Genomic DNA, 14,365 nt, shown 5'->3' on the forward strand with positions numbered 1-14,365 from the left:
ACGTTTGTCCAGTTTTAAAGAAAGTCAAACCATTGAACTGGTAGAAGTCATTGGCTAGAGTTTGTAGAGGTGCTAAACCAGCTTTTGACAGCAGTAACCTATTCTGCAGGTGCAGAGAGAATATTTTTTTTCATTTCAGTTTATTCAACTTGTTTAATTCAATGATGAGTTCGTTAAAAGTGAAGAAACCAATTGGGAGTTTATAATAGAGCTTGACACAAATCACAAATAAAAAATGAATAATCATTTAGTAAATAAGAAATGCATCAGTCACCATCTTCTAACATAACGCAAAATATAAAAAATTAAGAATCTGAATAAATATTAAATTAAGCTGTATAATTTCTTAAATTAATGTGTATAGATATAGTGTATTGTTCTGGTTAGCAATAAGAAACACCACATTTAGTGTGACTATATTTAATTGCAAATCAACGTGTTTTAATGGATGCCAACTAACGAGATTTTTCCTTTCTTTAGGAAAATAACTAAAAGTACAAATGCAAAGCACAATTAAAATTATTTAAATCAAGGTTTCCTGCTTTTTGTGATTTAAATAATGGTTAAAATTGCACTGATTTTAAATCAGTCCATCCTGGTAACAGTTCTGCTCACATAGTCTGTAAAGTGTGTGCATGTGTGCTCCTATTGCTGTGGCTCTTCTGTGTGATACTGCAACAGAGCCTTTGTTACCCTTTCAACACTTTGTTCTAAAATGGGGCTTACATCGCTTCCTAGGTATATGTTCTCCCACCTCTAGTTTATTTTGGAGGGATTTTTTTTTTTTTTTTTTTTTGGTCCACTTTGCAGTACTTCTAACATTAACTAACTCCTGCTAGTTGAAACAGAAGATAGAGCAAGTTATCTTACTCTGCATCAAATATTTATATTCTGAACACTTTAGTTAATAATGTGACACATAATGAACAAGGATCAGTCTTATTATCCAGTGCAGCTCACTCCTGACTCTCAGCACCTCTTGCGATGCTGTAGTGGACCAGCTGCCAAGAAAGGTCTCTCTCTCATTTGTTTCCCTTTTGTCTTTTTTTTAAATTTCAGTGCAGAAAGAGACACTCCATGTTAATGCAGCACGAAGATTGTGTATTTAAATGCATAAAAATCAGAAAATTAATTCTGGCAGCATGGTTAACTTGGTCACATTGCCTACATATATATCCTAAGGTATTTTAACAGTCCTGTCTGGATACTTACATACCCGTTGTCACCATAGTACGTGACTGCCTACTAATAGAAAATACTGTGTGTGCAATGTGGCCAAGTGAAAAGTGCTGTGCAAATCTTCTGAATTTCTTGACTTTTCACGCATTTAAATTCTCAGTCATGCTGTTTCATAACATATGTATTTTTTTGCATTGATTATCCCTTTCTTTCCAAGTTGCTCAAATATCAAATTTTCCTTTTACAATTAAAAACCAACCCCACAGATCTCAGCATTGACACCTAACATAGTGGGACTGAAATACAGCTTCCATTTGTTTTAACAGCAATATTTTTAGGGCTTTGTCTACACAAATGAAAGTGATCAACTGGAGTTGTGGGTAAGAAGAGTTAGCTCAGTTTGGTGCAGCCTCTGTCGAAAAGGCTAAACTGTTATAATCAGGTAAAAATCCACCATGGAGTAGAGACCAGGACTAACCATTATCTTTTTAACTGTAATAATCCAATTAAATGCTGTATTTGCAGACTGCCCAAACTGTTGTAACCTGGCTTGGCTACCCCTAAATTCAACAGATATTGCTAAACTTTGAGTTGGTTGGGAGCCATAAGTGCATTAGTGCCAGTGTTTTTGCTCATAGCCCCTAAGGGGCGCACACACCAGGGCATGTAGAGGCTAGGCATGTGAGCCTGGCACTAATAACATCATATTCAGTATATAAAGTATATTCAGTATATAAAGCCATCCTCCTTGGGAGGAGAAAGAAAGAAAGTTGAATTTGGAGGATCAGTATTATGTATAGTGCTAATGCTTGTACAGAACTTGTATATTGATGTGAATGTGTCTTTAATGAGGTGGAGTGGCCTCCCACTGAGCCAGATGGGGAGGAGCCACTCTCTGATCCCTGGTGGGCAGAGCCAACCAGGCCCACCCTTACTGCCAGAAGCTAAGGAACGGAACAGGAAGTATGAGGTGGGGCCTCTAGCTCAGTGGGAGCCGGGCCAGGGAAGGAGACAGATGTCCCCAGCCTGTTGCAGGCCCTTGATTCTGCTACCAAGATAAGGAGCGCCCTGACTCCAGAGGAGGCCGAGAACAGGAGGAGCGCCTAGAATTGCTGGTGGCTGAATACCCTGATGAGACAGAGGACATTTGGACTACAGAACCCCTCGCCCAGACTCTGGTAGGATGTAGCCCAGGGAAACCAGACTCTGATCTCGTTCTGCTGTCAGAACTTGAGTCAGCATGTTGTGGTGGGATCCCTGATGACCAAGTGGCGGAGAGGTACGCCACTATCAGGGCCCTGGGCTAGAACCCAGTGCAGTAGGATGGGCCCAGATCTTCCTACTCCCATGTGGCCTCCTACTCCTGGAGTGGCCACCTACTCCTTCTAAGATAAGAGGCCTGCATTTGTTTACCATCTGCCTACGTCAGGACCTCAGGTGAAAGACTGTTTTGTTGCGCCGCCCTGCCTGAGGGCCTGAGCTACCTATATTGCTTTGTTGCCATGCCCTATGCCGTCAAAGAGGCCTTGGAACTTGATTAGCTAATTCCCTAATAGTGGGTAGTGCTTCAGGGACATAATGAGGCAAAGTGGCCGCCCACTGAGCCAGAGAGGGAGGGATGACCGCTAACCCACTACAGTGTCACACTGCTGTTAGTTTCTGTTAAGATTCTTTGTGCAAAGTTGTCAAGAATGTGACTAATAAGTATATCTTAAGCTTAACATCTGGACTTCAGCTGTTTCATATTTGGATCCAGACGACTCCAGTTTAAAATTGCCTTGACCCATCAAAGCTTCCTCTTTCCACCAAAGCTGTCCAGTAGCTTGTGAGTGTGACCAAGTGCTCAGCAACACCTGCTACATGAGGCATACAGGGACATCATGTAACTGTCCAAAAGCAGCTTACACAATGTTTTGAGGAACAAATTGAACTATTAACTATCAGCTTTGGCAGGCTTTGTCTAAATGGGGGATCCGAGTTGCATAGCTTTGGTTTGAGTAACATTGGTTTGGCAATGGTTTTCCTCCATAATCTCCTTCTCTCTGATGCTATTTTGCTGACCCTTATCAACCTGGTATGTTTTTAGCCCACTGATGGTCCTTAATTCACTCCCTCTTTTTGTTAAGAGGGATATTAAGTTCAGTTTGTAGACCAGATGAAGGTGGGCAGATTCTCAATAAAGTGGATTTGTAACTCTCCCCAGACTGTGAGGAGTAAAGGGACAGATTCTAGATAACAAAATATGATGGGGTGTTGAGGCATGTGGATGTGTGTTGGATACTGTGTGCCTTTCAAAGAGGAAGGATGTAGGCCATGTCTGTTAGTGCTTGTTACAACCAGAGAGCCTGTGGATTGGGTTTGGTTCTGTGATCCTGGTCTCTTTCCCTGGGTTATTGGGTCGGACATGTGAGCGCAGAATGCATTCTGGCTCTGGGAGGCAGGGGTGTAGAGAGTTCCTCATGTTACTCTGCAGTGTGCTGTCTGGAAACCCTATTTTGCTATCTTTTGGATAGAAGGGAGGTGACTGCAATGGGGTCCTGAGGGTGATTGAAGGGAAAAATGGGGAATGTTCTTAGGACAATCACAGGGATATTGGGGATGCTAAAATGTTTTCCCCAAATTGCTTGATGCCCTCAAACAATGAAAGACTTAGTATTATGGGTGAGGGAAGAAAACCAGCCAGTATACCTCCTGCTTGGAAGCTGAAGGGTGTTAGAGTTCCACCAGGGAGGAAATGAGTCTCTGAGGATAGTGGTAGCAAAATAGCATAGTCTAGTGAACTGAGCACTGGGTCTATGAATTCTAATCTGGAAAAATTTCTGAAGATCTGAATCAATTTATGAGAGTACTTGTTATGACAGGGTTGCTTGTGATTGGGGGGGCTCACTTCCAGTTTGTCTTATGCTCTTAAAAGCACATGCTTCAGAGTTAAGACAGCTACTTGGATGGTCAGGAAGGGATTTTCTCTGCCCCCTTCCTACCCTCCCAGTGTATTATGTTTTTTGTTTTTTAAATCACCTTCCTCTGAATCATCAGGGATGGCCATAGGTAGAGATGGAATATTGGCAAGGGAAGGCCAGTGCTCTGAAATAGTACTAAGCATTCTCTCTCAGGTACTTGGCTGGCTGGTTCTTGCTCATGTGCTTGGGGTCTAACTTATCATTATCACATGGGATTGGGAAGGAATTGGCAGTGACCTTGGGTTTTTTTTCATCTTCCTCTGCAATCTGTGTGTGGGTGCGGGTCACTTGCCAGGATTATCTGGGTATATCTCATTGAATCATTGATCTGCCATCACAAAGGCCTCGGATATTGCTGCACATCAGTCCCTTCTGTTCTCTGCCTGTGGCACATAATAGTCTAGTCTCCTATGAGTGGTAATGTTTTGGTTGTTGGGTTTACTTTGCAGGTTCTGGATGTTGGTGGCGGCGGCATGTGATGCACAGGAGACCAAACTAGATGACCTGGTGGTCCCTTCTCGCATTAAACACTGACTCTGCCATTGACTCACTATCTGACTTTACATTACTAAACCTGTCTGTGGTTCAGTTTCTTCATCCAGAGCAGGGATACCTAGGCCCAATGTATTCTGTAACTATGAAATTTTCTCTCCTTGCTACAGAATTATGCTCCAGAAACTTTTAATTTGTCAATATGTATATATATTTCTAGCCCTTGTGGTTGCAGAGAGAACTTTGAAAATGTGAGTAGTATAAACTGGTACAGTGTCACCTCTCTGATTTTTCAAAGAGCCTGAAACCACAGTTCTAAGAGGTGTGAACTGTCCCATTCATCTCAAACAGGGCCTTAGAATCATGGGACTCCATAATCCTGTGCTTGTAGAAACTGGTGAACCTTCAAGATGGAAAATTCAGCAATTTTAACATGGAATTCACTGTTTCGTTACTGCCATGGCATTTTGTTTTATTTCCTGTCCTGGTAGGACCTGCCTGTAATTGTATCTTGCTCCCCAGCTTTTCACCCACAAGGAATTAATTGAAATACAGTGCAAGCTCCCTGCATTGTTCCATAGAGCCAGGCAGCAGCGGGTCAGGGAGCCAGAGCTAAATCCAGTTTGCAGCCAGAAAATCATGGGAAACGATAGCATGGGCTGGTGAACTGGGCTACCTGGAGAAGAGCACAGCAATTGGGGAGTCAGGGAAACAAATCTCAAAAGCAGACCACAAGCTACCTCTATTCCCTTCCGTGGCACACATGGGGAAAAGGAGGTTCTGTGCCAGGGCATTTAGACAACATTCTGGGAGCAAAACCACTTGAGAAGCAGGCAAAAAAATCTCCTCTTCAAAAATGATCACTGATTAATTTTATGTTAGTGACTGTTCCCAACGTTGAGCCATTGGTAGCTGTGTGTGTCTGTGAGAGGGTGAGGAGATGGGAATGGAGGCATTTCATGTTGATACACTAAATTAACTTTCACCTGGAATTTAGAGGTTGTTGCCATAAACTGTAGAGCTGCTTATTATGGAACTTGGTCTCATTGCACTGTGAAGTATAAGGGGCCCTGATAATACCTACAAATCTCATGAAGGGTTGGGTATGGATAGTGGTAATTAACTAATATTTGTACAGTAGTGCTGGGAAGATGGTCTCTGAGCACAGCATGGGACTCATAGAATGAAAAACAGTCTCTTTGCATTTGCTCTTCTCTTAAGAGTATGACTGAGCTGCATGGACTCATTCCCCCCTCAGGGGACACAGGTGCGCAGAACTATTTTTTTTAATCACTCTCATAAATTAAAATGTGTTCCTTTGTATTAAAATAACTAAATAAAGTTACGCCCTATATCTTTTATTGCCAGATAATATCTTTGAACCTTTGGCTCACCATCTTGCTATCAGCTGCAAGGTATTTTTCAGGGTACGCTTAACCAATTCTGCCATTGGACTGAATCTGGAAAGTATTATAGGCAGAGAAATCCCCTGGCAGCAATCAGTGCTCACGTGACCTTTTAATTATTGTACCCATTGGAGATAATGTTTTCCAGGCCTCTTTTGAGGTCCACCTGCTCTCCTCTACCCCACACCAAGATAAATGTACCAAGTATGGGTGGGTCATGCTTTATGCTTACCAGAGGGTTAGACACAAATTAAAATGGATTGCAAAACTCTGATTTGGTTCTAAAGCAGATTGATTGCTGGTGAAGGAGTGATGCTGTTGAGTCTGGAACAGATTCGTAAAGAGCAAGCACAGCCTCTGCCATTCCTGGCCTCAGGGTATTTACCTGCTCTCTTTCAGGGCACGCTGCTACTTGCAGTGGTGATATAATGTACTTGTTTGGGATGGGGCGTGTGCATTGGGAGCAGGGTTCGTGTGTGCTTCAGATTGGGAATGGTTCTCCTTGGTTTGTTGTGGTTTGTCTCCTGATTGTTGAACTTATGGATTTGGCAAGTCCGCCCTTGTTAGTTGGAGCATGAGCCCACACTGTCTGCTGCTCTGGCTCACTTCTAGACAGCATCAAAGAGGCTGAGTGACAGATCCATGCCATTTTCCTTTGGTACCTGCACTGCTTGTGTTATCCCTGCCCTTGGTAGAAGCAGTGAGATGGTTAATGTATTGTTCCAAGTTGTCCCTGCGCCCAAAGTTTATCACAGAGAAGTAGCATTCTTTTGTTAGATAATGACAGACCTAGCACTCCTGTCAGGCTGTACAGCACTGCACCCAATTCCCCTAACACTCTGAGAACATCCCTTTTGGTGCTTTCAGGGGGACAGAAGTGCTTTGATTTGTGTTTTCCATAAATAAATTTCTACAAACCAGCATTTAAAACAACTCACAGCCTCTGAAAGGTGAGCTGGGAGGACATTGGTAAGCTCTGCGGCAACCCCATCAGAGCCCTACCAGTATGGTATTAATAATCTTGTAGGGAAGGTTCTTGCAATACAAGGCAGAGAAAAGGAATTCAGGGGCTTCAAGAGGGCCCCTATCTGGCATTTAATGGTGCAGTACTGCCAGTTTTGAAACTGTGCATCCCTCATCTGCCCCCTTCATCTCCAAAACCTAGAGAGATTAAAGAAGGGTCACCAGTGCATAAATGAATAACTCTGTGTAGCAAGGGGGAGGAAACAGAATTTAGGTCAGATATTTCACCAACCATATTTGGCAGAATGAAATCCTTTACTTGTGTCTCTCTACATGGAGAGACCAAGTGCTAATAGCCAGGCAAGGATATACACTAATAGCCTGGCCTGGCTTTGGGCTTTGCAAGCCCCTTGTATTCTAATCTCTTTCTTGCTCTTTTGTTCGCAGTTCAGAGACATGTCCTCACGTACATGGAGGATGCAGTGAGCCAGTTGCTGGAGAACAGAGACGATATTAGTCAGTATGGCATTGCCAGATTCTTCACTGAATAGTAAGTACATCAGGAGTCTGCCAACAGGACCACCCTGAGGGAGGCTCTTGGAAGCAGGCAGGGTACATGGAGAATGGAACTGGACACATGCTGATTATGTTGTGGCAGTGAATGTTGGATTTGAGTAGGTTAGCCAAGGGCTGCCTGAGCATGTTTCAGAGACGTGCTTATTCAAGACAATGGGTCAAATTCAGACCTGATTTAAAAGCAGGGTGATTCTTATTGGCTTCACTAGCAGTTGTGCTGGCTTATTCTGAGGCTGAATTTGGCCCAGATAGTGCTGCTGTTCTCCGTTTTACTACTGTATCTGGGACAACATATAATATCCACCTTTGATGATGATTTATTTTTTTAAATTCATTCATTCATTCATTCACAGACCAGGAAAAAGGGGAAGTTTCTAGTTGCGCCAGCAGTATACTCTTGTGAAAGGCTGCAGCAACTGTGAGTTTCCTCAGACTATTGAAGAAATCTAGTCATTATACCATGGGTTTTTATTCTTAGTCCTCTGTTCTATATTTTCTAAAAAGCTATGATGCCTGGGCAGTTATTAAATAGTAATAACTCAGGGACCTTATTTTTACACCACCAATATAGAAGGCTTTATACAATGTTCCCTGTACTACAGCAATGGAGGAAGGACTTAAAACACTGGAGTAAGTGCAATCCTTAAGTGACTATCCTTAGAGGATTTTTTTTTCCCTTCTCAGATCTCATTGGAGATCAGATAGGTTCCTGGCTTACTAAGTTGAATGACAACTGACTGAACAAATTGTGTTGTAACTTCAGATCTCAAATAGTCATTGGTATGCCATGCAAATTTCTAGGCACCCAGGCAACGTTTCCAAGACTTTCACTGTTGAAATTAGTCAAGTTCTTGCCTTTTTTTTTCCCCACTAAAGATTACTGAAACTGGACAGATGTCCTGAAAGAAAATGGGTTGGGCAGAGAAAGGAAGGTTGCATTTTAATATCTTGAGACTGGTTCTTGCTGAGCTGCCAGGCCAGGTAGCCAGGTCTCCAGGCCCCTCTTCCTTTTCATAGTCTCACATAGGAGAGAGAACATATTTCAAGACCTCTGTGTACAGTAGCTCTCTTTAGTAAGTGGCTGTGTGGCAAGAGGACTGGTTCCTTATGGTACCTCATCCCTCTCATTCCCATCAGTGTCCTTACTAATGTGCTCACTTTATCTTCCTCTCTCTGAATTATCCATGGTGATATTCAGTCTTGTCCCAGCTGTTCGTTTTTGTCTGTGTGAAGGGGTATGCAAACCCCATTCTGGGCAGCCAAGGGGTTAAGGAAATGCTCTGAGCTCAGGCAGCCCTGCCATACTTGTAGGAAATGCCTTTTAACTTCTCCTCCAGTTGGAGCAGAGAAGCATCTCATTTGGTGGCAGACCAGGGAAGAGAGCAGACCTGCAGCCCCAGCAGAGGAGAGGCAAGGGAAAAGCAGAATCTCTCCCCAAGACAACTGCCCAAAAGTCCCTCCCTGAGGGAAAGGAGGACTTGCTACAAAGACAGTCTGCGGGGGAAGCATTGCCCTCTCCTTTTCCCTTTTATGTGGACTCTGAGTTTTGTTAATTCCCCTGTACTTTGTTTGGACTACCCCAGCAGGGGAAATCTCTAGGACTAAGCTGGTCCAGGAGGGTGGGCCATACTGCAGAAAGAGGCATTTGCTGCCTGAGAGAGGAAGAGAGCTATCATACTACACACAGCCACCAGAAGGTGCCTTGTTGTGAGTGGATACCCTTCATGCCACCTAAACCCAGACAGTGATTTTGGGACAATTGCTGGGGGCAGGGTGTGATAGGGAGGGCAGCCTTCAGCAGTCCCTGGCTGTCAGATCATTGATAGCCCTCAAAGGGCCCTGGGTCGGAGCCTCGTAGAGTGGGAAGGCTCTGGCTTGCCTACTAACAATCCCCCTACAAGTCATGGGCCTAAGCCCTGATCACTAGGTAATGCTATCAATCAATCTCCAAGTGAGGACTGTTACAGTCTAGTTCTTGAAAAGCTCCCTTTATTTGCTCAGCATGCTGTTGCCTGGCCCTTCTAGACTCAATAACTGTTATATATGGCTCAGCATAGCCACAATGGTGATGAACACTGATCTCAAGACCCCAGAAACTCAGACTGGGAGGAAGAAGATGAGGGGCGCAACAAAATCTCTGCGTTTGTAGAACATTCACCTTTCAAACAACAACAGCTTTATTCTGTAGAGAATATTTTGTACGAACTGTTTCAAACACACATCCCACAAAACCACAATACAAATGTGGGTTTGGTTTATTGGGATGCCTCCCTGTGGTATAGTCTAATATGTCCTGAAGGTACACATCACTGTGAACTGTGTTCTGATTGGCTAGACAGCGGCTAAGAGCATCTGTGAATCTTCCTTGTTTTGCTCAAGATCAGTATCAATTCAGAAACCTCATCCAAAATCACATCATTGATTTGGACGGCAGCCTTGTCTTGGGCTATGTCTACACTGCAGCATTAATTCGAATTAGCTTAATTCGAATTACAGAAAGCGATTTATAGAAAGCGCTGCAGACTATCCACACTACAGTGTTTGTGCTGGTTTCTTGCATCCACACCGGCCAGCCTTAATTCAAATTAGAAAGCAGTGCAATGTGGGAAGCTATCCCACAGTGCAACTAACTATAGAGGCTGTTGTGACGAGTGTCATCATCCCAGGATGCAGCGCTGCTTCCCCCACCCTCTTTCCCCACCCCCAAACAAACAGGAAAAAGATTTTCATGCTGTTTTTTTACTCCCCCGATCGCCATTACTGCAGGCACATGGAGCCAGCTGAACTATGCTCTCATTTTGACCGTGACAAATACATTGCAGCTTATCCTGGATTACTTTAGAACTGTATGCTGTTTGCCTTTTATGCTCCCCCCACTACCCTCTGTATATTGCTTGCCTTTGATTTTTCCCTTCACCAGATGAATCCCCCCACCTGTATGCTGTTTGCCTTTTATGCTCCTCCTACTACCCACTGTATATTGCTTGCCTTTGACTTTGATTCTACAGATGTCTGTAGAATGTAAGATAAATAACAACAGTCAGTTAGTATATTAATACAGTGATACAAATGTTTCCATTTCACTGATGGAAAGCATGATATAATGTATCCACATGTAGCACTGTGAATAAACGCTTAAGAAAGTATCAATTTCCATGATTGTTTCAGTGGCCACTGTAGCAAAGAATTTCCTTCACCACAGGGGAGGGAGGTGGGTGGTGAAATCTTTCAAAGGATCAAACTTTAAAGGGCTAAACTTTCAAAGGGACAAATCTTAAAGGGATAAACTGCAAAGGGCTTGCTGGGCAGTTAAAACGCATTCACCATGCGGGGGGAGAGGGGGTGAAATTTTCAAACCCTTACAAACTGCAAAGGGCTTGTTGTGTGTGTGTGTGGGGGGGTGATCGCAGCTTGGATTTTAAACCCATTCACTGCAGGAAATGAAGATTTAAATCTTCCCGGGGCTGCTTTGGGGGAGGGTACTGAAATGGGGCATCATGGGATACAGTCTGGAGGCCAATTAATTCGAATTAAGTCCCATTGCGTCCACACTCACACTAATGCGAATTAACTGATGCGCTTCAGGCGCTAATCCACTTGCAGAGGTGGTTTTATTAATTCGATTTTAAAGGCTCCTTAATTCGAATTAACGATGTGCAAGTGTAGACGCGGGAGTAATTAATTCGAATTAAGGGACTTTAACGAATTAAACCACCAGTGTAGACCAGGCCTTGGAGCTCCTCTATCTCAGACATTGTCCAACACCAGATGCATCAGATAAAAATCTAAAATACTACACAGTGGATTATTATGGAATAACCTGCCTGTAGGGTAAATTTTTTCTAACCCATATCATCTTGTAGTTGGTTTATGCTCTGAAGCATATGGACTTACGTAGCTTTATAAAAATTATTTTTCTTAACATAACTGTGGATGGTCTCCTTATCCATGTAGCTTTCCAGCCCTCTCTGGAATTATATTTAGCTCATAGCTTCATTGATATCTACTGGCAATGAGTTCTGCAGGTAGATTATACACTCATTGCAGACTGTCATCCTACTAGCAATGATTATAAAGCACTCTACCCAGGCAGCCTATATATAAAAACAATATAAAATTCAATAAAAATATAGGTAATCCTTGAAAGTCCATCTTCTAAAAATTCAAGAAAAACTGAGATGGATCAAAATGCAAGTTTAAAGGGGACAAAGATATACAGGGAATATATAAATATGGAATCAACATGGCACATACTAAAGACACCTAAGAAAGAAGATTTCATGCTGTGGAGTGTGGAGGAGAGAATAAGAAATGTCTGGAGGAGGGATTCAGACCCTCAGTTAATGTCCAGTTTCTTGCTGACCCAAGATGTTACAGTGGGGTCCCTAAAAGACAGCTGGTACCAGAGCACAGAGATTCTTCAGGATGAAGTTCAACAAGGAAGTCTTGAATGTGTCCTGGTCATCACCATTCTGCGTTTTAACAAACAAGTGCTGTTTGCAGTGACTGGAGCTCCAACAGCTCCTTCATTGTTAGATGGCAGTGAGTCTTTAGTGGCCACTTAAAGGCCTCTGACTGGCAGATTGACTGAAGGCAATGAAAATTTGAGCCACTGGCCTTTTTATTTAGGGTGTGGCTAGGTTGTGCCTAGACTTCTGAGGAATGTCTTTTTTTTTTTTTTTTTTTTTTTTTCTTTTCTTTCCCCTCCATGCTTGACCCTGATTCTGAATTTTGATTTAGTGAAAAGGGGTTGATGCTCTTTATCTCTGCTGGGTTTAAACCTAAAAATAGTCCCCCTGTATGAACAGTATAAAAATACCCCTGTCATGTTATAGCACCGTGTACTTCTGTGTCCTGAACAAGTTGCCTTGATGGAAGTGTGCTGCTTCCCATGGATACCCAAGATTGTGAGGCACCTACCTGCTCTTAGTGTGAGGAAGCCTTGTCTGTGCCTGTGATCTGTCAGCTCCCTGACTTACTGGCTACTAGCAACACAAGCACTTCCCTCCATGTCCCCTGCAGGCCCCACCCTCTCCTTTCTGGCTAGCAATAGGCACACTCCAACCCTTGAGTCCTCTGAGCATCCCTCTGCAGTGTCCAGACCCTGATCACTGGACACTGTTACCAGACCCACTGTTTCCAGAGGAACAAAACATCGCAGCTTACCAGTTACACCCTAGAACAGAGCGCCACTTAACACACAGCCCCTAGATACGTTTATAGAGAGAACAAGAATAAGTTTATTTAACAAAGAACAGAGATTCAAATGACAGAAAGAAATATTGGAAATAGGATAGGTATAAAATAAAATCACAGCGTGCATACTAGAAGCTAATCTTAACAACCAAGATGCCTGTTGTCTAAGTTTAGTTCACCTTAAAGTCTTCCCAGTGTTTTCAGCCAAGCTTGGCTGTGATCCTTTTTTCATGAAGCAAACACAATGTCAGTTCACCTTCTAGGTGGGGGATCTGGAGTTTCTCCTTGCCTCCTCCAGGTATGAGGACTAATTCTTGGATCTTAGTCATGAATTGGACATCCTCCTGCTGTTCCCTCCTGTGGATTTTGTGATCTCTTGTTGACTTTGCAGTCTTGATTAGCTGGTGATTTCACATGTAAATAGTCTTCTAAATAGACTACAGTCAGCCAAGGAAAGAAGTGTCTCCTATCCCTTGTCCGAACAGAATCTGTTTACCACCTTCTGGAGGCCTGTTTTACATACTTTAAGAACACAGGTTTAGTGGATCTATGTCATAAGGTTATTGGGAGACATGAATGTTCAGCCTGTGCAAATGACACAGCTAGGAGGCACCATACAGTGTCTGCTGCATATAGCTTTCTGTGAAAAGTGATGTTCAGATTAACTTTCCTCATCAACTCTGAACAAGTTCCCTCAATAAGCAAGGACTTGAAGGAAAAGAGAGTGAGCAAATCTATGACCTCCAACTATCAACCAGATTTGTTTTGCCAGGGTTGAGGGTGAGGAGGCTATGACACATCCAGCTGGCACTATTCAGGCACCCCTCCAGAGCAGATTTGGTTTGCACCTTCTTTCAAGTTCACTCCTTGGGGCCTTTTTAAACTTCTGATTATAGGTAACTTAAAAATTAAATGATGATGAAAGAGCTCCTCCCTACCTCTTTGAAACTGCTCTTAGAACATTTTTCTGCAGTATTTTTTCATGCTGGGTCCTGCTGCCCAGCTCCTCTCATCTCCTCTCATTCTGCTCCTGTCCCACCCTTGCCTACGGTACTCTCTTGGTTCTTGGTATTTTCAAACAAATCTGGTTTGTTCCTGTAAATGTGAAGCCACTGTAAAATATGAATGTTTGCCAGCATATGCAGCTCTGAAAGACTGAGATGCCCTGAATTGAGATCATGTCCCCCTGATGCTCCTGAAAAGGGGAAATGACATACTAAAGGGCTTCTGTGTTCATGTTGAGTACTCCATAGAGCTGTTAACGTCTTCCTCTCCTACAGAAACTGTCATCAAATACTTCTGTCACTTTTTGGTAATTAAAATAGAATGTGCCATTGTTATTGTCTTATGGCTTACGCTAAGGCCGGAGAGCAGCAAGCCATAGCCAGTGCCCCAATATCAGAACAGAAGTATGCTAAGTAATTCTGATTGTTGTGAAAGCTCTCAATGTAGAACATATGAAATGTGGAGAGACTGCTCCTTTAAAGTGGAGAATAATTGACCAGAAGAAGGGACCTAGATATCAGCAGAGTAGGGAACTGCCTATCATGGGAAAATAACTCATTCTGGTTCCCCAGTCTCACCTGTTTCTCC

The 14,365-nt window shown here is 43.0% G+C and overlaps 1 protein-coding gene across 4 annotated transcripts in view; it reads left to right on the forward strand.

Moving 5' to 3' along the window:
* Positions 1 to 14,365, forward strand: part of CSTPP1 (centriolar satellite-associated tubulin polyglutamylase complex regulator 1) — a 120,965-nt gene that overhangs the window by 10,186 nt on the left and 96,414 nt on the right. For all 4 annotated transcript variants that reach the window (XM_067557675.1, XM_067557679.1, XM_067557678.1 and 1 more), the window contains exon 2: positions 7,448 to 7,550. In XM_067557675.1, the coding sequence (XP_067413776.1) occupies positions 7,448 to 7,550 (103 nt within the window). The remainder of the gene's footprint in view (positions 1 to 7,447; positions 7,551 to 14,365) is intronic.

Source organism: Emydura macquarii, unplaced genomic scaffold (assembly GCF_026122565.2).
Source record: "Emydura macquarii macquarii isolate MOO-44397 ecotype Brisbane River unplaced genomic scaffold, CSIRO-AGI_Emac_v2 contig_1876, whole genome shotgun sequence".
NCBI lineage: Eukaryota > Metazoa > Chordata > Testudines > Chelidae > Emydura > Emydura macquarii.